Source organism: Elaeis guineensis, chromosome 1 (assembly GCF_000442705.2).
Source record: "Elaeis guineensis isolate ETL-2024a chromosome 1, EG11, whole genome shotgun sequence".
NCBI classification, from domain to species: domain Eukaryota; kingdom Viridiplantae; phylum Streptophyta; class Magnoliopsida; order Arecales; family Arecaceae; genus Elaeis; species Elaeis guineensis.
Window position 1 is genome coordinate 116,729,814 of NC_025993.2, and position 27,149 is coordinate 116,756,962.

Consider the following 27,149-nt stretch of genomic DNA (forward strand, 5'->3'; position numbering starts at 1 on the left):
AGACCATGCACTATCTCTGATGTCTTGACAGATTTGATTGGTGCTGCAGTACCTCTTGCTAATAAGCAGCAGCGTTTGCTAGAGTTCAGTGAACTGTCTCATCCATTGCAAGTCGCTGTCGAGGAATCTGCTCTGAGACGGGCACTTAGTAATCTTATAGAAGGGGCTCTATTGCGTACACATATTGGTGGTAAAGTTAAAGTATATGCAGCCAAAGCGCCTGCTGGTGGTGCCCTAATTGTAATCGATGATGACGGACCTGACATGCATTACATGGTACTGAGAGAACATTTCATTCTGCTTTCTTTGTTTATTGCATTGTCAGATGTCATCAGTATTCATTTCTTCCAGAAATTCTCATGGAGCATTTTAAACATGGTCTTTCTGCTTTTTAATCATTATCATGCTAAAACCTTTCTGCACTTGAGATTATAAATACTGCTTCTGGGGCAAATGGATGCATGTGAGAAAGAAAGAATGGATGGCTGTGATCTCCTGAGTAATTAGAGAATTGCATCATTACCTACATCACTTGCCCATGCTTTTGCCCAGAACAACTTTATATCTACAACCAAGGTGATGTCAAAGTAAAACAAAAGCGGTCTATTCTCTTAAAGATGGGAATGCGGGGGAGTCTTCTATTTGGATCTCTAAGCATGTGCCATACATGTGATTAGACAACATCCATGCTCATATATCATCACACTCCAAAGCTATTTCATTATTATAATAGAGATATTCTGACCATTGCTATGATCTGTTTGCTTATCTTTATCTGGTTACAAGTTAAAGTTTTTCTTGTCCTTCCTAAAACAATGAACATTGTAGTGTAAATTCAGGCATTAAGTGAAGCAGATATCAAAAATTTCGTTATTTCCTTTATGCTGTTAATATTAAAAGAAAAAGTAATATATATGAGCAAATTATGCCAGGGGCATCAAGTTACAATTGAATTTATATGAGGTATACTTCTTAAGTTGCCATGATTGCTTATGTCAGTTTTATAGTGATCTCAATACAATACCAGCAAATTAATATATTTCCTGCCATCTTCCACTTTGATGTTGCTTACAGACCCAGCTGCGTTCTCTCGCACCATTTGGTACTGGTCTCTTTTCAGATGGTATGGTTGAGGACAATATGACATGGAACTTCGTTGCAGGACTGACCGTTGCTCATGAGATCCTAGAGAGTTATGGTTGTGTTGTACGTGTCATTTCACCTCTGACACCTGATACTGCCCTTGGGAGTGGTGGGACTCGTATTGAACTGTGGTTGCCTGCACTGCACTCTGATTCAATGGAGTCAGCTCAAGAAGGATAATTGGTGTGAGAACCATCCTTTGTGGCATCTGATTTTTGGAAAGCATGGTTGTTGGACCTCCCTCCAGCATGCTTTGGTGGGGAGTAATTAGGTTTTTGGCAATCTTAGTAACCTTTGTATAGGTTTTTACACATTATTTCTGGTTCATCTTCATGAAATTATGTGAGTAGAGTTGATGAGCGCAAAGTAAAGCACGCTGGTGCCAAAGCACACAATGATATATCCAATTCAAAATTCTGATAATGTAACAAAGACCTTCAATTTTCTTTTCACAAAATAAAGTTCCATGCATCACTTAGTCTAATCTCATCATGGGTATGGGGACATTATACAGGTGAAAATAGATCGGAAAATATCTGTTCTGATCCATTCATATATCTTAATCTATCTGGAGGATACACTTTAATATCTCACTAAAATCTGTATTTGTATTTATATTCATTAAGAAAAAAAGATACGGATATAGATAGATATAAGTCCAATCTATATCGAAATATCCAATTATTGTTGTAATACTATTTAATCTTATATAGCACTTACAAACTTTTAAGGCAAATAAATATTTATATTAGGTTCGACTTTATTTACCTTCCACTAGTTCATATTTTTGATTGGTGACCATAAAGTCTAACATATGCAACTTGTATATGTATTTATATCGATATTTTCAATATCCATTTTGTATCTATATCTAATGGATATGAATTTTGCACCCATTGATGTGATCCATATTCATCAAATGAAATGGGGGCATAGATACGGACATAGACATGCTAATATCCTATTCTATGTTTTAGTCCCGGACGTGGAGAAGAGGGGATGTGGAATAGCTATTCATTCGGGTAAAATGCAGTTGAAAGGGCCTTCAATTTGATGCAAGACTGGGACAATTCGAGAATGGGTCTGAAGCAGGCATCACTGCATGGAAAAGCTCAATGATATAGTTTCCAAGTATAATCAATGAACTATATAAAAAATTGTGAGAAATCTAATAATAGAATTGTATGTTATATATTTTGGGCAAAATGTAAGGTTTGGGTTCGAGATGGATTGGGTTTGTAAAAATCAAATCCATATCCTAACATGATAAACGACCAAGCCAGATAAATGTTTAGTGGGCCCAAACTTTGAGCCAAAAGTTACATTGGTCTATGTTTAAACCTATGAGAAAGTTTTTGTATATCGCATGCGGTGCAATAAAATTGATGTGAAGTGCACCATCCAATCATATTGAAATATGTAGCCATTACTTTTCAATACATATTTAATGTATTCTATTTTATCGTTTGAAATTTTGAATGACAAAAATGTCTCTCATATTCTGAAAAGATTATGACATCCTTGGACCATATTATGATATCTTGTAGTGAAATTATATCTTCTTATACATAAGATGTCGTAACTTTTCTTTCAGAAGTTATAAAATAGAAAGAATATTTTTGTCATTGAAAATTTATGAAATTTTTAAATGATGAAAATATCTTTCCATTTTTTATGACATTCTATGTCCAAATTATGAGCATGAAGTCATAATTTGATCGTAGGATGTTATAATATGGCTACATGATGTCATAATTTTTTTAATAAGTGAGAGATATTTTTATCATTCAAAATTTCAAAAGAAAATATGAAACTATAGATATTAAATATATATTAAAAAATAATAGTTACGTAGTCTATGATATATTTTTTCTATATTGAGTGCAGTGTACAAAGAACTATTACTCTTAAACCTATACATGAACCTAACGACAAAAAAGATGAAAAAACCTACACCTGAACCACAAGTGTGCACATCAAGGCCAGGTAGCGCCAGAGGTGAATACCAATCTATGGGCCATCATGACCAGAGGTTATCGACAGGCAAGGTAATGCCGAGGTTATAAAATATTATGTCGCTTATTTTGCATAATGTTTCAATGCTATGCTCACACTTTGAAAATATGGAAATTGTTGCCTTTGGTATCTATTTCAGTGAAGTTCTGCACAACTAGTGGAATTATTGTGATGTGGCAATTCTTTTTTCCCCGAACTTGATGTTGGATTCGAACATGAAATTGGTCCTACTTGGTGAAAAAGTCAAATTGGTCTCAAACTTTTTTTTTTCACTTAAAATCTATTTGGATATTCTTATAAAAATATTATTAAAAAAATCATTTTTTTATACGAAAGATGCAACCCAAACCCTAAGGCCTAGCCCTCAACTCAACCTCACCCATCCAGATTGCAATCTAATCTGACATGACCTACAAATCCCGCAATGACTTAGAGATTGACACATTAGACTACTAAAATTGTATGATCTAAGCCCATGTATAAGATCATTTTTGGTCTAATGAGGGTTTCACCACTGCTTGACCAATGGATCGATTCTGGATTCGGGTCAGACCAAGGTCACTTGACCAACTTGCATTCAACCCTCTTAACACGGATTCTATTTTTATTCCCCTTTTTTGGTACAATAACATAGATTCTCCTTCAACACGTCAGATGATATCTAATGCCTACCTCTTGAATCTATCCAAACTACGTGTGAAAAGCGGTTGTTTGAAGTCAAACGGACCAAATTCCCACCTAATTCTTCACAATTCCACCAGCCGTTCGTTTCCTTCCCTACCGTCCCGTCCAAGCCAATCCAATGCCTTGCCAAAGGGGAGGAATTCCGTCAACTCGTCCCCACGTTGAACAATTGAAAGAAAAAGTAAAACATAGTACAATGGTAGGAGGGAAGATAGGCTCAAGCACATCCTTAGGATTGTTATTGGGATGCAATTTTAGCTAACTCACTCGACATCTGATCTGATTAAAATTTTGAGTGGATATATATTTTAAAAATATATATATTTAAAATAAATTTGAATTGGATATGGATAAAGATATTCTCTATCCCAAATTCGATCCGATATAATCTTAATTTAATTTTTATTTTAAAATTATAATTATTTTATAATATTTATATTTGGAGTTCCTTATCCGATCCAATCTGATCTCTCTTATTTATCTAATCTGATCCGATCAGTATCTGTATTTGACTCGATCCAAAATGGATATGGGATGGTTATGGATATGAAATTTATAATTATAGAATGGATATTGATATTGGTCGATCCGATTCATACTCAATTAGTTTCGATCTCTATCGAGGAGTTCTATAAATATAATACTCTTATGTAATAAGAGCTGATGGATCCACCATTCCCAAAGGAATCATAGTTTCAATAGATGCTGATATCCCCAACTAATAGGTCTTCATTGGTTTCATTGTTTACACAGATAATAATTTAATAACCATTAGGATTGTACGGATAATAGGAACCAAAATAGTAACTACCATAATAATTATTATATATGATTGAATAAAACATAACAAAATTAATTAGAAGATAATTATTATTATTATATATTGAGATGCTGATTTTATGGCAAATTTAACTTTGGCAGATGATATAAATTTTTAGGCCGGTGACTTATAACTTGTTGGACACACAGCCATAATCCAATCTGATGGACGAGTTATTGGCCATACTTAAAATTGATGATGGTTACTAATATCTACAATATTTATACTCTGTTATTTATCAATAAAGATTTAGATTCCAACGGAACGTCCCATGAAACATCAAGATGAGATACTATCCCATTTGTGAGGATAGGACCATCCCACCATCATCCTAATATCCTTATTATAACATCTCCTGCATCAAGTATTTGAATAGGGTGGGATGATGGTACATCTCATTCTACAAAAAGATTGAGATAATCCAGTCCCATATGATTTAAAGTCTTGTTTATCAGTTCTATATCTTCTGCCTAAGATCATACGATGTTCTAGTTTTTCCAGACCCGTGAACCAGTGAACATTGTAGTGTTGCTGTTGGCCACTGGACTAAAAGCTTGGTTACAGTCCACTATTATCTTTGAACGTTATTTTTCCACCTATGGCCGGTCTTATTTCTAATATCACTGCTTAGCTGATTTAAGTTTTCTGGTCCTTGATGTTTAATACGGTGTGTTGGCCTATTTTCGTTGTGGTTACTTGATGTTTAGTTTGATGCGTTGTTTTATTACTTATGCACCATGAGATCCTCTGACTCTGTATTACTAGCTACAAGCTTCTCTTTCTCCCAAAAAACTAAAATTGTTTCTGGACTCTAATTTGACATGATTTGATCCAAATTATAATTGTAACTTTATTTGAATTAGGGGTTGTCGAAAGGCCAACTATTTACATGTTTTACCAGCAGGGTCCATGCAACTTTAGTCCACTTGTCTGCCCTCCGCCAATGTTTGCTGACCAAAGCATTACATTTGATCTGCTGCTCGACCGAGATTGCTTTCTGTCCGCATGTCCTGGCCTTGGCATTACTTCCAAATTTTCCAACTCCAGAATGTAAGCTTGTGGACCTTCTCAATAAAAAACAAGAATACTTTGTTTTTTCTCAAGATGCGTGCTTATCTTTTATTCTTGTTGTGATTAGAAAAGTATTTAACGCACATGTTTCTTTTCCTAAGGAATTAAAATATATATTCCCTGCTTGATTCTTCCATCGTCGTGGCAGTTGGCGATTGGTACAATGAGTGGGATGTAGGTGAGTATCATATGATAGATAGTTTAGTCATTCACTAGATATCACATCAGAAGGAATAGGGTAGGAAAATGTGGCTATATTCAATAATATATTTTTATTGTCTCAACTAGTGGCATTGTGTGACTCCTTTGTTTAATATTTTCATGTTAACTTTTGCATTTCTCTTCTTTCCCATGAGTTATACTATCCTACAGAGAGATCAGGATTATAATATGTTTGGTATAATTCCATTTGTAATCAAATATTGATGCACATTCATTAATAGAGGGAGAAGGAATTTAGAAGAAAGGCATACTATTTGTTACCCAACTATTAGTTCACCATGATCCTAGCTAGAATAAAGTGGACCAAAAAGTTTAACAGTGACCAGTTTTAAATCTCATGCCCCAAAAGATATATTCCATAAGCTAAAATATATTTTATTTCACATAATTAATGATAAGATTTGCTACCATCAAGTAAACTGTGAGAATATATCTTTTAATCCTCCTTAATGTGTAGCTTAATGTGACCAGAGATGCCTTTCTCATACAGATTAACCTTAGCAACATGTTGAATTAGGGCATGGCTCTAAATCAAAGAAAAGAAATAACCTCCAGCTAACATGATCCCCATCGTGTGTTTAATTTTTTTCATCTACGCCCCTGACTTACACATTTAATAGAGAAAATTATAGTTTCACCCCTTTGACTAATTTGTATTGACACCTCTTCGAGTTTGAAAATTTTTAGTTGGATCTTTTAAATTAGCATATTCACCCACTATGATCCTACCACTCATCTCCATTAATTGAATAGTGTCATATGCTCATCATATAACAATTTGATTATTTTAGGATTGAAATACCTCAAGCATCAATTTTTAGGGGTGGAAGCCCTAGAAGGAAAAATTGAGAAGCCTTTGGTGAATCTTTGAGTAGTTCGACATGAAAAGCGATGTCATCATCGTGTCAGAATCCTGCATCAAAGGCTTCAACCACTCCTACTACATTCACCCGATGCACCTATTAGCACCATCGGCTCCACCAATATCCACCACATCAAGGAAACCACCGCCTTCTAGACCATCTTTGGTGCCTCTATTGACACCAACATTGCTAATTATCTCTTCGCTGCTCTATCTGACCTCGATTATCCATTAGCACCAACATTGTCTCCACTACCACCTTCAAAGAGCACCACTTCTTTTTCTTTGGTCCCTCCATTATTTGTACCCCTTTCTCCTCTAACCCCTCCACATAAATCAACTAAAGCCTCCTTGCCAACTATCACATCCTGGAGCCTAACATTCAACAAGACCCATCATCAGCTAGTAGCCCCTATGGGCCCCACCTATGATGATAATCTCTTCAAGCCTGGCTCCCTCAAAGATTTAGACCACCCCCACTTGATTCATTCGCCCCAAACATGCCCCCACCACCAACTCTATCTGCTCTATCTCCTACAACCTAAACTACTTCTTTGGCTTCGACACTGTCTTTGATTCCTCTCCTATTGTTAAGATGGAGCTCCAAGACTCCCCCTATACTGACATGTGCACCTCTTTACCATATAGCCTCTTAGGCCAAGTGCTTAAGCTATTATCTTCATTATGCAGCTTCAACTCCTACTCATCCCTCGTTGGCTTGCCATCGAAGTTAAAGGTGAAGCTAGCAATGCCAGACATTCCCTCAGAAGTCGTGCATTTGGTTGACTCCACCGTCAATCACAAAGAAGGCAGAGAGCATCAAATCAATGGTGTTAGATGGTGGTGTCTACAATCCCAAGGATGAATCACGTGTATTGCTTACTGCAATAGAAGGAATGGTAGGCCTTGATGATACTAGAGGCAATACACTTGCAAATTGGCCAAGCTAATCCCTTGGTTCCCCTAGGAAGGAGACTCAAAGAACCACATGTCTTTGAGAATGATAATGGTTAAAGCTTTGCTTTGATGTTTGCAAGCTTACATTAGAAATTACACAATGTGCTCAATTGTGGGATTTGCTTGGAATCTTATTGTAATTAGTAGAGAAAATATTTATTGATTCTATTGATTGAGTATCTTGGGATGGTGCATCATTAATGCATTTAGGTTTTAGTAGGACATTGGTTGAGTGTGATTGATCTTCACGGCTTGTTTGAAATGGTCAAAAAGATACTTAAAATTGACTAACCAATGTTGAAGTTGCTAGCATTAGAGAAGGCTTTGCGGAGCAAGAAGACATGATCTGGCTTTATATAGAGAGGGTTCATATTCGAAAATTACATTTAAATTTTCATCTTATGATCAATCCATCAAGCACATAACATTTAAAGTGAATGATAATATTGGAACAAACATCACAGACCTAATACAACAAAATCTACAATGACTTCAATAATAATAATTTTTGATGATGGTTACGATTCAACTCTACCTATGTTAAGAGAAGAAAATGTCCAATCACAAACCCTAATTGAAAAAATAAAATTTAAAAAAAGGAAACAAACTTATGTGATTCAAAGAATTAACCAATAGAGGGTAATTTCATCATTTCGGATAATGAACCATGGTATTGGGTGATGGATGGGCTACACGATCATATTAGATTAGTATTTTAACTTAAAAGACTCAATTAAAATTTTTCAAACCCTAGATGATATTAGTGCAAATCGATCAAAATAGAAAGATGAAGCTATAATTTTTTTAAAATAATAATAATAAAACTTCCTCGACCCACTCAGGCCCACTACTTATAAAGCATTTATTAAATAATAATCATAAAAAATAAAACTTGAATAATCATCTAATAATAATAATAATAATAATAATAATAATAATAATAATAATAATAATAATAATAGATCTTTTTTGATCCACTCTGAGCCCACTCTTTATAAAGCATTTATTAAATAATAATCATCAACCAATAACCACCTAATGCTAAAAAAAAAAAATAATAATAACCATCTAAAAATGAAGCCAAAATATATCAAATTCTGTTTCAACTAATGCTAAGGAGCCCAACTATACTACCAAAACTTCCCGACACATGCCAAAATATCGGTGCCATGGTGTGTGAAACCATTCGCGACATGACACGTGGCAGTGACCGTTGGTTGGTACTCATACTTCGCTCTGAAGTATTTGATAAAGCATTACTAAATATAATTTTGAAAAGATACCGCTCCCGCTACGGAAACGTACGTCGTACACGCAGATTTTTCATGCCACGTGGTATCAGAATATTGGTTCAACATATCCCGTCTTTTATTTTCGAAAGGTACAGCTAGGAATCCCCTCTCCTCACCACATGAAACCATCCGATGTTGACATAGCTAAATCGTGGGGCCAATGCAGCCATTCAGAGACTTCCACGTACAACTGGTGAAAGTGGCGGTAATGTCGCAGGTGATATCTAGCATTTTTTGTTTTGATGTGGCCTCGCGTGGAAATGGCAAGGAAACGTGGGGGCGAGACGGTCGCCAATTCCACGCGAACCGAGTTGCTCCGAAATCGGAATCGGCAACGGCGAGGCTTTTAAATAGTCGGCCCCGAATCTTTTACTTTGTTCCTTCACATACGCTGTTTTTTTTACATATAATTTTTGGCTGGGGGCTTGCCTTCCTTTATTACCACCACCATCTTTTCTTCCTTTCGTTCTCAAAAATTTCGGTCATGAATTCGTAACGGCGGCCGAGAGTCCGAGTTGCAGGACGCTGCAGATCTTCATATTTGTTTGGAGTCCTTGATCGGGTCTATAGCTTCCATTCTGATCCGATCCAGGTTTGTCTCTCGGTATCTCCTTTTGATTTGAGTGGTTCTAAATTATGAGGTGAGATTTCCGTGTTAAAAAAAAATCTTTATGTTGATTTTATTTTTATTATTGAGCATTTCTGTCTATGTTCTTCGGAGTTGATCTTATTTGTTATTTGATTCATCGAGTCGACTTCTTTATGTCTTATTTAAATTTCTCTCTCTTATATGAAATTTTAGAATTATATTGGTTAATTGCTCGCGGGAATTTTTTCTTGAAGATAGCGTTTTTAAGGATAAAAGAGTGTTTTTGAGTGGGTTTCTGTTGATTGTGCTTTTGTTGACTTAATTGGAAGCAGTTGATAGTTGAATTTTGGTTGGTGAACGCGATTTTCCTTCAATATTGGATCATCGCGCTTAAGTACTTCCTAGGAGGCTTGAACATGACTTGTATTGCAATGGAAATGAAACCAGTATGAACTGTTGTATGATACTGAGTCTATTGGTTTTGTGGTAGTGGACAAGGCATGGCAAAGTGGGTCGAGTCTTGAGAAATACTCGCATCTAATGACGATTATCAACTCATAGGCATGTGAAATCAAAAAGCTTGCACAGCGAGTGTCAATCTTTGTCTAGCCCTGTGGTGACAAGGTCACACGTTCTTGGATGAGTAAAGTCGTCTTTTGAATGCAGCTTTTGATGACAAGCTCACAAGTTCTTCTGGATGAGTAAAGTTGTCTTTAGAATGCAACTTTCGTGATCATCGAGTATAGCATGCTCACCATTTTGGTGCTCCTGTGCATTAAGAGAACAGAGTCCTTGTGCCTAGTCGCAAATATGTTGTTGAGACTTGAGATCATGTCAACACTTCAATCTATGAAGGACTTTGCCTTGGAGACTGTGAAACTTAATTTAAAACAAGGTTTTAAGTCCCAACGGGACAAAGGGCATCCTAACCGTCACGTCCTATTCCTATGAGAAAATGGGACCAGGATAGTGTCGGGACTCCGAAACTCATTCTTGCAGGGAAAGAAGAAGAAAAAGGAAAAAAAAAAAGGAAGGGAAAAGAAAAGGAATGAATGGGAGGTAAGAAGGAAGAGAAAGGAAAGAGAAACAAGAAAAAAGAAATAAAGACTCACATGAAGGGATAAGAACAAGAAAGAAAAAGAAAAAAGAAAGAAAAAAAGAAAAAGAAAGAATGAAAAAATAAGAAAGGAAAGGAAAGAAGAAGGGGAGAGTATCTACGGGACTCTCGATTGGGACTACTGCTGGGACATGGTGGGATAGTGGGGGTAGGGCTTCCCATTCCATGGAGAAACCAGAACACCCAATCCCATTGGATTTAAAACCTTGATTTAGACTACCTAAAAATTGTTCTACTAAGGAGGGTGGCTGGTTAGGCATGAATCTTCCAGTCCATTTGGTATCATGAAACATTTAGAGTTGTCTGAGCTGTAGCTCTGTAGCATACTGATTTGGGCTTAGCATTGCTTGAGGGCATCTCAAGGGGGTTGCTGTAAAGTAGTGTGGGAGCTTGTGGTTACCTGTTGATCACCGAAGGGATACAAGTTGCCAATTTTTTGATAGCAGACTTGTTTGAGGTAGTTTTTAAAGCACAGCACAGGTTAGGCTTCTTGTAATTGGCGATTGCCATATGTAATGAAGAAAAGACATGTATGAGGTTGAATATGTAGCTTTCAAATTTACTGGTGGTGCCCTTTGGTTAACAAAATCATTATGCCAAGCCTTCTTATGTGTTTTTTGTTCATAAAATGTCAAACAGTTTTGACTATGCCTGGATAGAACATAAAAAAGCTTTATCCTGGTGCAATTAGGAAGAATCATGATTATCCAGTAAAGCTTCTTGCTTTGGGACTAGGTCTTGGTATTATGAGCATTGTAGCAACTATACTGTTTCATGCAAATAAGTTGTTTTACATGCATGTGGGCTGAGCCCTAGTTTGCTGGAATGTAACATGATAGAGAGAGAGAGAGGTCTGCACCTCCCGTACATCTGCCTTTCCCCAGTGCATTCAGTATTTCATGATATGTCATATGAGATACATGATGGAGTATTGTCAAAGCCTGAGGATCTCTATGTTTTATCATTGACAGAGATATGTCTTGGTTTGTCTTGCAGGCATATTGTCTAGTTCTGCTAGTTACACACACACACACACAGGTGTCATCAGAAGAAGGATATTTATGATGAATGCTTACCGCCCTCAGAGCATAGTGTGAACGAAAATACATGCGTGCATACATACATACATATATAGGTGTAATCAGAAGAAGGATATTTATGATGAATGCTTACTGCCCTCAGAGCATAGTGTGAACAAAAACATGATTTTAGGTTAGAGAGGGTGCACTCTTATAATAGAATCTCCACTATTAGGGATACGATATATAAATATTCTTTTTGGCTCCTGAGTTTCATCACTAGGACTTAGTAGGGGATGAGTTAGGAATCTTCAGCGAGATTGGAAATCTCATGATGATGAAATTGTGACTGTTGTGGCCTATGTTAATTCATTTCCTTTTACTGGTTCAACCCTCCACCTGTAGCAACCCTGAGTATTGAGATCTCCTCTGAGTTAATGGCTTTGGTAAAAGGTGTTCTAGTCTTCTAGAAGGATGAAATATTTGGCTTGTAGAAATACTATCCTATTTCTTACTTTTAGATTGTTGTAGTTTTCTTTTCCCTCCTATAGCTATATTGATATTCTTAGTCCAGTTTCTCCACTCCTTTCATGTGGATGCCTGTTAGTTATTTAGAGAGAATAAATGAGATATCCTAATGTGCACCTTTTTTTTTTTAATCAGATCATTCATCTGTTTCTTTGGGATGTTAGTTTCTAAAGTATGACAGAACTGATATTGTTTTATGCTGAGTGAATTATATGCTTTAGCTGGAGTTCTAGAGGAGTTTGAATATTTATTTGGAGCTGGTATATGATGTGTGATTCAGTGTGGTGATGCTACGTGCTATGGAGTTTGTCTTGTTTCTCATTTGGAGACACCAAAAAATTAATCTAATGAAAATAGGAACTTTTTTTTTTGGGTCGATTAGAGAGGTTTAGAAAATCAATCACAAGTTGGGATGATTAACATTTTTGGGTGCATCATTATGTGTCCTAGGTTTCTTTTCATTAATTTCCTTGTATATTTTGTACCCCTCTTTCTAGAACCATTCCTGATTTAACCAAGTTGGAACAGTTCATAAACTCCTTTTGTCTTAGGGAGAAAAGGATCTGATAATAGACAATATGATTTTGTATCGTAAGGTGGTTTGCTAAGCAAAGGTGACAGATGGTTCAAGTGTGACGAGGTAAGGTATTCTAATTTCTCTTATCTTTTCGTCTGGCTTTGGCATCCTTTTAAAGTTATAGGGCATTAGTCTTATCATTTTGAGGTTCTTCGTTTTGCGGAAGCGGTCTAAGTTTATGTTTTGTATTATCTTGCTCTGAGAAATTGATAATGGATGGTAAAAGGGGCAACTGTTCCAACAGTGGATTCTGAACCATACCTGCATAAGTGAATACTAGAAAACTATGTGCTTTTTCTCTTTAAATTATGCACATTTAGAAATTAGAATGCTAGTGGCGTTAACATTACAACAAAATTTTCTATCGACTTTGAGCAGATGACCTTAATGTAATTTATTTATGGTTGCTTGATGCAATCTATGAAATTAATATCATTTATTTATGGTACTCAGATGCAATTTGAAGGAGTGTTCATATGGCCTGCTTAAGACAACAAAAAACTGAAGAATTCTGATATAGCACATTCCTATAAGGATGGTGCTAGAAATGGAATATGAAATCAGTGGAAGAATATATAAGTGATAGCATTGGAGAATTAAAAAAGGGCGTGCTAATAAAATGAAATGGTCCAGAAGGATATCATTATGGTTATCAACTCACCTGCAACATGTGTAGGATTGTTATGCAGAGTAAAAACAATTTTTGGGTTCAGATGGATTGGATGAATAAAAGGCTGCAAACAATCAGACGAGGACCAAAATTTCTGTCGCACAATATGTGGCGTATTAGGTTGAATATCATTTACATGTGCATTTTTTTATAACCTATAACAAATAGAATGGATAGGAAAGAAAAGAGAATAGTGATGGAGGCTTAAATGGCCAATTAGGCAGATATGGTAACAGATATAAGAAAGTTCGTGGGAGATAAAGGGATTTGGAAGGAAATGTAATAGATGATCTGACATGTGGAATTGTAGTGGCTTGTTTTTTCCTTGCGCTATCTATCAAGGAAAGATCAATATCTACGTCAAGCGTGTCACAATAATATAAAGTTCAATAAATGAAAATTTAAGGCAGAAGTTGCAAGTTTCAAAATTTTAATTGTTGTTACTGCATTCCTGTATTCCCGAGCAAAATTAATTGTTGTTGTCATATTCCAAGTTTTGAATATATTATTTTTTAAATTTAGATAAATCTATCTTTCATGCTTGTTTTTCTTATGCTATTTCTGGAACTCATTTTTAATCTTTCATTATGATTTATTTAGGCAAAAATGATTGCTTGATATGAAGGTCTGGTCTAGGATGACATGGATCAGTAGCTTCTGATTTGTAAGGGATGATGACTGTGCAACATTGAATGTTAGAAAAGAAATAATCAAAAGGGAAATGGGAAGTATTAGGGATTTATGCGTGATCCACCTTGAAGAATTTGGTGCACGCAGATTTCTGCAAGTAAATCCCATTCATTTATAATCTCTCAGGCTGTATCTTAACTCTTGACAAACTTGCACGAAATGTACTCTATTGGAATTCAAAGAGATCGACATCTATAATAGTGTTAGAGGTTTGAAGATATGCTGATGTTTTCAAGCTTTCAATGTGCTGGATATATGCAATATATTCACTATAGCTTTTTCCTTAAGAGATTTGAAAATCATGGTTTCGATACAGAATCTGATTGAAGGAGTCTGATCAAAGATTCATTGTTCTTCGTATATCCTGAACCTTAAACTTCTTTAAAAACCCTCCTCTTTGAAGCTTTAGATGTTATATCTATGTTTAGAGCATTGAATACTTTCCCCTTCTCTGTGTTTCCCACCAAATTGGAAGCATTAGGCTTTTGGCCACAATGACTTCAATTAGAATTGTTTGAGTTTGTGTCTAGACTGGTGGCAACAAATTGTTTACCCATGAAGGGGGAGAAGAGATTAGCAAGGGAGAAACAAGCCATAGATTTTGATTTGACTAGATAAGCAAGAATCAAGAATCAGAAAGTAGAAAACACTCAGCCAATTATAGTGATTACTTCATCACATTATTTTCCTATAGCTGAAGTGACACATGTTTAGACCTCTATCTTTTCCATCATAGTGCCATCTCATTATAATATTAACTTTCTTAAATGCATGGAGCTGTATGTGACAAAATTAATACATTCGGCAACTTAACATATCTATTAGCACGAGCAGAGGTTTACACAGAGCTCAGATCTCCTCTGGGGTTCCATAAGTAGATGGAAGTGGATTGCACCTTGAACCAACCTTGCGCTAGATCGAAATTTGACCAGATCCTATAGCTCTTGGACCAGGACAGCCAATTGGCATCCTTCGTGATCTTGGTGTAGATGCCGTTTGTAGAGCTAAAAATGTTGGGGGTTACTTTCAATTGGACATGAAAATGGACAACTTGTGATCCATGTGTGCACATTTTTTTCTTACATGGCTCTTGTTTTAATTAGATTGCAGTGCAATTGTCAAATATAGGCCACTTTTTCATATGATTCATCAGTTCTGCTGATCCTATGTGCTGCATATTGGCCATTGACCATGACATGATAGTTTTTCCTTTTATTTTTTTCCTTTGTCAAGAATTAATATAGGACAAGAACCCTGGCTGAGAAAAGCCAAATAGTTAGATTTCTCAGCCAATATGCAACTGAAAATATAATTTATGGCCAAGATAATTGATATCCCTAATTTTTGGCTCTTGCCTTTGTATTTTTAATCAATTGCTTTGCTGAGGAACATGTACAAAATCCTGAAGTTGGCTATTAGAAGCAATTGGTTCTTTTCTCTGTGATGATATATATTCTTTTTTTAGGTGTATGTGCTGGTGGATCATGTTTTGAGTACCAAGCAGTAAATTTTTTTATTAGGCCTAATAAAATGTACAAAAAACGGTTACTGCTTTTCAATGTGACTATGAACATCATATGAGTTAGTAATATATTTTCATGGTACTTTCCTGTTTTTAATGTTTTAATGGTTTCTTTCCCAAAAATTGTCATATTCAACACAATAATGAAACTGAATCATCATTTCTTTTTTACTTTGTTTTTATGTCTTTTTCTCAATTAAACAGGATATGCTATTGGAAGTGTTCAGCACTACAATGTTTTCTTAGACTGAGGTCTTGTTCGTTAATTGGCTTATGTACATTTACTGACTTGCTGCGTATGATGCCTGTTTATGAAACTTTATCGTTCTTGAGCTAGAACATTTTTGTATCATTAACACTTCTATTTAACTTTATTTCATAGTAAAATGTTTGAGAACCTGCTGCTTTTTGAAGAACTAGCAATTATGAGCTTTTGAACAATGCGGAACAGCTTCCAGCTTCAAGAATCTGTCTGTCTTTGCGATTTTAAACTTTCAAAATCATGGCAAAGCTTGGTTCCATCGGCCGCAGGTGTATATCAGTTCTTGTGAACAGAGAGCTGCAATAGTTTTGTATCATTTACTTCTTTTCACTATATGTTGTTTTGCTTAAATATATTAGGGCTTGCAGTGGACTTGTCAGGAAAAAAAATGAGACTATGAGTCTCATCATAACAACGACCATAGGAGTTGCGGTGGGCTTTTTGATCGGAATTTCCTTCCCTACATTAAACCCAACAAAGGTGACTAAATTGTTCCTCTTTCCCTCTTTTTATGTTTGTGTCTATGTATACTCACATAAATAACACAAGTAACTAAAATTTTTACTGGCTGATTTTGGCAGCTCCGCTTTCCTTCTAGCAATATTTCATGCATTGAAGACAGAAACACAGGCCTCATGTTGTTGAACCATGCTTTGACATCTCGAAATCACAATGGAAACAATTCAAAGGATTTTAATGATACCTTAAAGGTACTTCTATGCTACCAAGTACCAATACTATATCGACTTTGCACTTTAGTTTAAGGTCTCCTTTGTAGCCTTTGTGCTGCAGCCTCAGAATCTGAAGGTCGATATTGTCTTAATTCCTGTCCTTTCTGTGGATGTATTTCAATATTTTACACACTACTTGAATAACCTTCATGCACACCTTACATTATTGAACCAAGATATGTATAACAAGGTAGTCCATGGTATGATGAATCAACCACAACTGCAAGCAGACAGGAACATAAGGCATAAGTTCTGTTCAATGATGTAAGTGACAGTGGCTACAGGGATTAGTTTTTTTGGCACACCTTGTATGATGAGGTGGCCCATTGCAAGCTCAACATGTTATTACTTTAGCAGTTCATTTTGTCTCCCTTTGTTAAACTAAAGGAGGAATTCTAGAGTTGTATGATGACCTTGATTTGACTTCACATGTGATCTTTGTTTTCACCAGCGGTAGTTACTATAGTAGCTGTGAATTTGCCTCTAGTTAGTCATCCATGCTCACATGATAAAGTAGCCTTCCCATATGGTGCTATGGCTAGCATTAATAACATAATTCGTATCATTAGCTTATATGTGAACTTGTTTGCTGCTTGAAAGCTATTTGGAAATTTGGAAGTTCATGATATCCATGTGAAACCTAAGTATACTAACATGTTTATAGATTTGTGATATATCGGTCTGCTTTTTCTGGATTTGCATCAGTTAGAGGCCCTTGAAGTATTTCTTTTGGTTGATCCAAATGAGAATGAAAACAAAATTACAAGTAAATCAAATGAAAGCTGTAACATGAAGATCATCTTTGATATGCTCAATGGATCCTGTTTTTGTATGTGCAACGGCTGTTCAAAATTTTTACAGATGTTGGTCCTGAAATTTGAGCAACTTATACTGATACCTGAGAATTAAGTGAATAATTTATGATGATATTTGGGAACTACACATTTGTGCATATATATTTTCATTTTAAAATGAAAATACATGTTGGCTCTAACATCATCCTCGAGCATGCTATAATTCTATAAAAGTAGTGTGCAGTTTTGCCTACACAACATTAGTTTTAGATTAGAGTATTTTATATATTCACTAGCTATCTTGAAATTTCTTTATATTGCTGCAAGTAGATAGAATCTTAGTGAGCATTATATCACACCTAGAGGTATGTGGGAGGAATTGAACATATGGCAGTCCTTAATATTTTGGAGATCGAAAAAAGGCAAAGAACTGAGTATAAAGTGGTTAATTTCCATCCAAATTCTAGATGTAACTGTAAGACTTAAGAGGGTGAGTCTTGGCACAGTGGTAGGGTTGTTTGGAACATAGAAACAGCCTCTCTGCACAAGAGGGTATTTCCCCTTGCTCTTGCTTCAACTGTTCATATGGAGACTGGCATGCCAAAAGAGCTTGTTGGCAAACAAAGGATAAACAAGCCCAATGGCTAGGCTGGGTAGATGCACTAATGTGCTACCTATATTGGATTAGCTGCAAGGGGGATATCAAGGAAGATAATGTGAATAGTGTGGGTCAAGGTACCTTCACCATTAAGGACTTTCACTATTATCACACTGCCTGTTCTTAAAAAGATGGATTTGGATAGGGTGTAACTATGGCCATGGTTGGGGAAATCTACCATCACCGCTACTCTTGAGGTAGAATTATTATACTATTAATCTAAAAGTAAGGTAAATTAAAGGTACAAAAATAATTAAATATAAACTAGATTCATTGATGTGTTGAATGTCCCTTTCTCCATGATTACAGTATAACACTTATGACTTCACTTAACTAGTAAGATAAGTGTCAATATTCATCTTGGACATTTATCTTTACGATTATATACCACATGGTCAACTATAGCCATATAAGATAAGTAGTGCTAACCTTCCTCTCACATCATGAGTAGCAGAAAAGATGTGTACCACTGCTCGGTTCTGACAAATATCCTTTCCATTATGTGCCATATGGTCCACTATCTCATGCATGGTAGGTAGTGCTACTACTATTCTCACTTTTTTGGATAGTGCACCTATCCTCCCATGTTATGAGTAATGGATCACCATACTTGGACTCTGCTCTATTAAGGCCTCAACCTAAGCCAATAATTCTCACCTCCCTCGTCTACATCACATTCATTTGACCTATATCTCTTGGTGGTTTAGATTTGGTGTAAACAATGCTTCTCCATATGCCATTAGTCAATGGTCAAGAGGTTGAAGGGATGTATCTCACACTTCATTCATCAGCTTAATTTTGGATTTGGATATCATTCAACTTGGCCAGCTAATCTGGTAGTGGCGAGGTTGAAACTTGAGGAGCACATAGAAACCATAGAGGATTTGGTGGAGGTAAGATCCATCGCCATGCTTTCCTCCTGACTAGTAGTTATGACTGATAAGGCTGATTTGGAGTAGGAGGTATCCAATATGGCTGATGCTCCATCCTTGGGGTCAGTGGGATATTCACTACCAATTGATTAGTAGTTTGTCCTCCGACATATAGATTTGGAGTACATAGCTATTGATGAAGAGAGGATAGGGACTTCTATTGATGTTGTTACCACTAGCTCTTGCAATGGAGGCAGGCGGTATTGAAGGGCGATAGCAGCATTGGCCCCCATCTGCTACCTTAAGAGGTGACCGATTTTAATAACAGACATTTGTGTCGCGTAATCCCACTAATTTCTCCTATCCAATTGTCATCTGTAAGTTAAGTGGCTAAAAACTCCAAGTCCAAGCATCAATCCAACATTGACCGAAGGGTCAACCCTTGTTTGGTCTAGCATAATCTTGCATTTGTCAGAATTTCTTCATTGACTTGATCTTAAATCTCGAGGATTACATAAGATAGCATCCAACCTCCATTTTTTTTTCAAGTTGAAACTTGATAGTCGGGTTTCTCAAATACCTTGATGTTTCCATGATGTAAAAGCTGATGAGCCAATTTATCTGCCATAGAGACAAGATCGACTGATTCCACCATAACATACATCTAGAACATGCTATGGCTTATAATATCCACTCTCAACAACAAAAACAAGTCTGTCAACATGTTCCATCATCGAAATCGAAGATGCTATGTATCACTCCATAAGTGGTCTTAGTATGTTGGCCACTTGACTCACGCCTACTTCATTAATCTCCTTTTGCAATAGCATAATGGTAACTATGCCATAATGTCCCATCAGGCTCACCACAAATGCTTGTTTCCCTTCGTTCTCATTTCAACTATTGTAGGGAGACGAGCATACTAGGAATACGGGCAAAGGATAAACAAATCCAATGGCTAGATCGGGTACATGCACGAGCATGTTCTTGGCATTGGATTAGCTAGAAAGAGGATAATTGAAAAAATATGGTTTGCATAACGGAGACCTGGGTGCCTTAACCTTCAAGGAGCTTTGCTACCATCACACCGCCTATTAGAAAGAAGATGGATTTGGATAGTGTAGCCAGTGCTATGGTTGAAGAAATCTACTATTACGTTGTTCCTAAGGTAGAATCCTACTAGTAATCTAAACAAAGTAAAGGTAAAGCAAAGGTAATTAAAAATAAACTAGATTCATTGATGTGTCAAAAGTTCCCTTCTCCATGGTTACAATCTGATTCTTATAAATGGCTCTTCTTAATTGGTAAGATAGATGCCACTACTCATCTTAGATAGTTGTCCTTATTATTATGTGCCATATGGCCCACTATTGCCATATAAGATAGGTAGTGTTAACCCGTCTCTCATGTCATGTGTAATGGGAAGATGGGAACATTACTTGGTTTTGACGAATGTCCTTATCATTATGGATCATATAGCCTACTATTGTCACATATGGTAGGTAGTACTATCACTTTTCTCATTTTTTGCATAGTACGCCTATCTCTCCCATGTTATGAGTAGTGGATCACCATACTTGGACTCCACCTTATTAAGGCCTTGTTCTAGGCTGATACTCTCTGTCTCCTTGAGTCTATATCATATTCATTTAGCATGTCTCCTTGGTGTTTTGGCCTCACCTTCCTTGGTGGTTTAGATGTATAAACAAAAGGGTAAGACTACTTACATCTAACCCTCCACAGGCCTCGCAATGACAAGAGCCTCGTGCATTGGGTGCCTTTTTTTTTTCACTGAATGTAATTGAGATTATTAGTCTTTTTAGCTTGAGAAGCAGTCTTGTGATCCTTAACTACACATATCCAAGGGTAGAAAGTGGTGTCATCTAGACTTTTTAGTCATCATAAGACACATAGAAGTTAAGCCTTTTCTGCTGGTTGATGCATGGGGCTAGTCAAGAATATAATAGATACAGCCGAGATTCAGAAAATGTCTATGGTAGAAATCAGACATCAGTTGTCCCGCATGAAGCATGTGTTAGATAAATACTGGAGAATTTTATCAGCATTTTAGGAGCAGAAATGTATTCGTCTAAGTCATGATGTTCAACACTCATTTGTAATTAGTCAACTCCTTCATGTTACCCTCTTTAGTCACATCTTTTCGATCATCCTTTCTTTTTAAGTCATAGCATTTGCTCTTCTTTCTTATAGTAAGGTTTCATTACTGACTAATTATTTTAGCCTATAGTTTTTTTTAATAAGATTGAGCATGTAAGTTTTCTATTAGCTTGATAATGTAACTTCTCTGTTTTTTTTCTGTAGATTTATGTTCCAACAAAACCTCGAGGTGTAGAAAGACTGCCACCAGGCATCATTGTTTCAGAATCAGATTTTTATCTTCGTAGATTATGGGGGAACCCTGATGAGGTATGTACTTGTTGCATACTTACATGCCGACTGAATTTATTTTATGTCTTGCCATTATTTAGTAAATCTTAGAATGCATGAAATTTTTTGTATGTTTGGACGAGGATATAGTCTTGTGAAGTTTTTGTCAAAGCATCATCCTTTGTCATCACTAGAAGAATAAAAAAATTTTCAATTTGATATTTTTCTAGAAGTGAATGAATTGAATGCTTTGTTACTATAAAGTTGGTTTTAATGGACCACCATTCGAATGATAAAACTTGTTCTATCTTGTTTTCTATGTTTTCCATGCATACAGATAGTATCTATTTCTACTTTTTCATGTTGTATTGAACAAGAATCAATAGCAGGAGCATACTACTGCTAGATCTTTTGATGACTATATATTTCTTTTCGCTTTTAATTCAACAATTTATGAGATTGGTATTATGTTGTAGTTAGGGGTGGCAATTTGGCTGGTTCGGGTTAGATACGGGTTGGGTCAAAAAATTTCAAATCTGGATCTGACCTATTTATTAAATAGGTCAGAGTTTGAAACTTAAACCTATCATGTTTAATAAGCAGGAACCTGAACCCACCTACTTAACCTATCTTATCAGGTCAAGTAACCTATTTAATTGTTGGTTACTGCCTTACTGGCATAACTTGTTTAACCCACTATGAAACCACCAAATCAAATTTAGCCCCTTACAAAATATGCAATTAGCCTTAAGTATGATATAGAATAAAACTCCAAATGCATGATAAAAGATCTTATCACATCTCTCTGCTACCATTCTCAGATGAGTAATGCATATTTTGTAACAAAACCCAGAGTAATAGACCCAACAAATATGCATTGATAAATAAACTAATTAATGAATCAATAATAGCAAATAGGATTCACTTTAAGAAAATGACTTTTGATATTAATAACAAAGAAATTACCCGAAAGAAAATAACATGATTCACATTCATGACCTTCACCAGGGTGTTGATCATCTCCTCCTAATGATCAGAAAATAAGTAATTGATCAAAAACCATAGTTTCATAGTGGGAGGATATCAAAACCCTAAAAGGGAGAGAGGGCAAAGGGCAAGCTCTTGAGAAAAAGCTTGGTCTGCAAGCTGATGCAGAGGTTAACGACAGCATGGATGATCTTGAAATTCAGAAAAATCGATGAGGAATATCGATCCAAGATCAGAATCAAACTCAAAGAAGGAAACTGACTTCCATTCTCCAAAATTTTGAGTGTATTCTGAGGAACCTAACAAAGTGGAGATAACCTCAAGGATTCTATCTCCTTCGGATTCTTCATCCTCTTCTTCTTTCTCAAAATCTTCTTCTTGTGCTTTAGTTTCTTTCAAGGAGGAGGAGATGGAGATGATCATTTGCTTCCCCTTCTTCGAAGTTAGTATCCTTTTGAGAAGAATGGAGAAAGATTTCAAGAAGGGGAACAAAGCTTGAGGAGGATAATGAGGAGGGTGGTAAGGCTAGGGCTAGCGTTTTGATTTTTTTATTCGGAAGCAAATTAGGGAAGGGGGAAAGTATGGTTGAGAGAGAAGGGCGAGGGGTGCAGACTTCGGAGAGATGTGGGAAGGGTGGAGAGATGTGGGAGGGATATTTTGGGTCATAGATGAGGATTGGATGGACAAACAAGATGAAATTTGAGAAAACATGATCTGTATGCTCTCATCTTATCAATTGAGTATTTTGATGAGGATGGCTCGCCAACTCGGCCTACTTTTTTTTTTTTTTTTTGGGTAAGGCAACTCGGCCTGCTTTGGGCTCAAGATGTTATTCGGAGAAAATAGGCAAACAGTAAGCAGGTTAATCTGATCTGACCTGGTTATTAAATGGGTTAAAATGATAAGAATATGAAATCCAAATTCGACCTAGTTAATAAATAGATCAAGATAGGTCGAACTATTTATTATCCAAATCTATTTATTTTGAACTTAAACCTATTTATTACAGATGGGAATAGATCAGCTTAATGGATTGGATCACATTTTGCCACCTGTAGTTGTAATGTTGTATTTGATTGTTTTCAAAATTAGTAGAATGTATAGGCCTTGTATTAAGTGTCCTCTATGAGGTTATTATATTCAAACAAACTAAATTTCATTCTACCATATGTAAAACTTAAATTTATAGATACAACAAATTACATGATGGTAAAAATCTTTTTTTCTCTCATGGTTTCTTCAATGGCCGTTGATCAATGAACCCATCAGCTTTAAATTGTTGGTCTGATTAGTATGTCACTTTTGCTGATTTTCTTGTTTGAATCTTTAAAAGTAATTTTACATAGTTAACCTATATGGTTGGAAATTTATGGTTGGATTTAGAAATGCTTATGCTGATGAATTTGCAATTGCATAGCACCTCACTAGCTTTTTCTTGAAAAGTAATTCTGCCATTGTAATTTAGAAAACCATCATGTGGTGACAATTTTGATCATTGTATGTTGGCTTAATTTGTTGAAACACACCCAGAAACTTGAAAAGTAAATGGTTTTCCACCTATTTTGCATGTAGCGCTTAACCTCATCATTTGTTATTTAACTAATATAATGTTTTGGTTTAGGACTTAACAATCAAGCAGAAGTACCTTGTAGCATTCACAGTTGGATATGACCAGAAAAAAATGATTGATGCAGCAGTCAAAAAGGTTAGTGAAGAACCATTGATGGTAAAGGTTTCTTAGAATGGTTGTTAACAATTGTAAGTTTGTAACCATAAGGCGTGATACTGTGATTGCTTTAGCTTTTCTAAGAAAGGAAAATGCATAAGATTGTATTGCAGTAAATAAATAATTACATTGAATTCGTCATTCAGTGCCTTTGTCTTAGGGGTTGATCTCAAGTTAATGTAGTTACTTCGTGTTCTTAATTGTAAGTTTCTTTTAAATTTAAATTTCTGAAATAGGAATGGGAGTTGATCCTAATAATAATTGTTAATGGTGCTAACTTCTTGAAGTTAGGAGGTTGTAAACAATTTCTAGCACTTGGCAATGATGCTCATAACTCATTCCTCACAAGCATTACAACAGGGCCACTTGATGAGATATCATCCATGTTGATGTGGTACTTCTCTATGGTTTCTGGACCATGTACATTTGGTAAGCTGCAGAAACCAGTTAGACAATTTTCACGCTATGTATGGAATTAGACCTGCCTGGATCATTTTCTTGGTTTTTCAATTGGAAACTGTTAGCATCCGTCAATCATAGGGCTTGTAGATCTGGACGAATAGTTCTGACATTGATATTCAAATTATAGCTTATTTTTCTGTTTGTTCTTGCCTGACTTCTGAGAATCTTGAAATTGCAGTTTTCTGAAAATTTTACAATATTACTGTTCCATTATGATGGCCGAACAAGTGAATGGGATGAATTTGAATGGTCAAAACGGGCTATTCATGTGAGTGCCAGGAAGCAGACTAAATGGTAAGAAAGAATGATCTGTTTTAGTGGAGGGTTTTAGAGCATAGGTTGAAAACTAATTGATTACATTTGATGCTGATGTCTGTTTAAGGTGGTATGCAAAACGATTTTTGCACCCTGACATTGTGGCTCCATATGACTACATATTTATCTGGGATGAAGACCTAGGAGTAGAGCATTTTAATGCAGAAGAGTAAGTACCGGCCATGTTCATGCTTGCATACCACTCTAGAAACTTCTGCTGTTCTGGCGTTGATATATTTTTACAACCAGGTACATTAAACTGGTAAAGAAACATGGGTTGGAAATTTCGCAGCCTGGTTTATTACAAAACACAGGATTTATAACCTGGCAAATGGCCAGAAGGAGAGAGGACAGTGAGGTCCACAAGTGAGTTATGAGTCACTTAGTTGGTTTTTATCTTCAATTATATATTTATATATTGAGTTAAGATGCATATCGGAGCCTACCAAAGAATTATTTGATTGGTTGTTATGTTGCCAACAGAGAAACAGAGGAGAGACCAGGCCAGTGTCCTGATCCTCATCTTCCACCATGTGCTGCGTAAGAGTCCCTGGTTCCTTGTCTCATCCATGCTGCATTGTCGTTGCTGATTTACTAGAAACCACTTTGATCTCATCTGTCGTCCCATTGATAGGTTTGTGGAGATTATGGCACCTGTCTTTTCCCGAGATGCATGGCGCTGTGTGTGGCATATGATTCAGGCATGTTCATCTCCACTTATCCATGCTATAGCGATCTCCATCACCAGATATAAATTAAATGCACTTGTCTATTGCTGCAGAATGACTTGGTCCATGGATGGGGTATCGATTTTGCTCTTAGAAAATGTTTGGAGGTACTCTATTTTCAGAGTTTTTCTGTTCCACTAGTAGGCAATGAATTATGACTTGAACACCAAGCGTGAAAGATATACTTGGTACCATGGTCTACTGTACTGCCTGGTAAGGGGCATACCAGTCTTGTACCTGTATGCCATCTCATACTAGACCGACACTTGATATATTGTCTCGTATGTATCGAACCTCATATTGATACTATAATAGGATGGTACCGGTATGAGATTTAGTACCAAGATAATCTTGCTTTATACTATATGAAAACACCATGAGATCCCAATTATTTAATTGCATATATTGTGCTCATATTGCCTTTAGCCTAACTGAGCTGTTTATTTCATGTGACAGCCTGCTCATGAGAAAATAGGAGTGGTAGATTCTCAGTGGATTGTTCATCAAGTGGTTCCTTCACTTGGGAACCAGGTGAGATAAAGCCCTTTTTTGCTGGGGGAATAGTTATATTTCCTAGGAAAAATGGAGATTTGATGTACTTTCTGCTTAAATTTGTTCATTTGGTGTTCTACCACAGGGCCAGGCTGCAAATGGCAAACCACCATGGCAAGGGGTATGGGACTTGCATATATCATGAATGCTTTGTCCTTTTTGTTAGAGCAAACATCTTATTCCTTCTTGTGGACCTTATCATTTGCACATAATATAGATTCCACATTGATATGACAGAGGGTTCATTGTGTTGGTTGTTGTTTGGCAATGTCCAGGTGAGAGAGCGGTGCCGAAAAGAGTGGTGGATGTTCCAAAAACGAATGGCAGATGCAGAGATTGCATATTGCAAGGCGATGGGGATTCCTCCCCCCAACATGATCGCTTTTAGACAGTAGTGTGTTGATTTTCTGTCATTAAATTGGACAATAGTTATATGTGGAGATTGATATCATGGAGAATAGAGATGTTTTTCTTTTTTTTTATATATATTAATATTAATTTTACTCCCTTTTTTTTGAGTTTCAGCTGCATTTAGCATTTGATTTAGAATTTTGCACTGCTGGCTTTGTAAATTAAATTTTGGCCATCAGCAGACAATCGGAAAATGGAGAATACAAAGCAGGAAGGCTTCCTTCTTCTTCTTCTTCTTTTTTTTTTTTTTTGGCGGGCGTGATTCAAAACATTTCATACATGCACTTTTTTTTTTTTTTTTTCTTTTTGTTTTTAAAGAATAACAATATATCCGAAAAAGCTTTGAGATCTCAGGACCATGGTGTTGCCAGTTTTAGAGTCCTCTTCCCAATCCATTCTCATTTGCCTGTGCCCTGTGAGAATAGCACGGATAAAGTGATTGAATCAGCCAGGCCAAGACAGCAATTTTTTACTGCATCAAAGA

General features: G+C 36.2%; 2 protein-coding genes across 8 annotated transcripts in view; both read left to right on the plus strand.

Annotated features, from left to right (window-relative positions):
* LOC140856530 (chloroplast sensor kinase, chloroplastic-like) overlaps nt 1-1,627 on the plus strand; it is a 30,001-nt gene extending 28,374 nt beyond the window's left edge. The window contains 2 exon segments of the mRNA XM_073254087.1: nt 3-276; nt 1,075-1,627. Coding sequence (XP_073110188.1) covers nt 3-276; nt 1,075-1,323 — 523 coding nt within the window. The 3' untranslated portion in view covers nt 1,324-1,627.
* The window catches only part of LOC105038769 (uncharacterized), a 53,411-nt gene extending 26,639 nt beyond the window's left edge, over nt 1-26,772 (plus strand). The window contains exons 1-16 of one of the 7 annotated variants that reach the window (XM_073260917.1): nt 9,334-9,659; nt 15,984-16,031; nt 16,162-16,310; nt 16,401-16,521; nt 16,623-16,751; nt 21,419-21,523; nt 24,093-24,176; nt 24,838-24,953; nt 25,042-25,143; nt 25,224-25,340; nt 25,458-25,514; nt 25,609-25,675; nt 25,756-25,809; nt 26,159-26,233; nt 26,340-26,375; nt 26,530-26,772. In XM_073260917.1, the coding sequence (XP_073117018.1) occupies nt 16,282-16,310; nt 16,401-16,521; nt 16,623-16,751; nt 21,419-21,523; nt 24,093-24,176; nt 24,838-24,953; nt 25,042-25,143; nt 25,224-25,340; nt 25,458-25,514; nt 25,609-25,675; nt 25,756-25,809; nt 26,159-26,233; nt 26,340-26,375; nt 26,530-26,649 (1,212 nt within the window). In that variant the 5' untranslated portion in view covers nt 9,334-9,659; nt 15,984-16,031; nt 16,162-16,281 and the 3' untranslated portion in view covers nt 26,650-26,772. Of the gene's footprint in view, nt 1-9,331; nt 9,660-15,983; nt 16,032-16,161; nt 16,311-16,400; nt 16,522-16,622; nt 16,752-21,418; nt 21,524-24,092; nt 24,177-24,837; nt 24,954-25,041; nt 25,144-25,223; nt 25,341-25,457; nt 25,515-25,608; nt 25,676-25,755; nt 25,916-26,158; nt 26,234-26,339; nt 26,379-26,529 lie in introns of those variants that run through there. The other 6 variants (XM_073260916.1, XM_073260918.1, XM_010914658.4 and 3 more) reach the window with 6 other exon arrangements.
* The last annotated feature ends 377 nt before the right edge of the window (nt 26,773-27,149 follow it).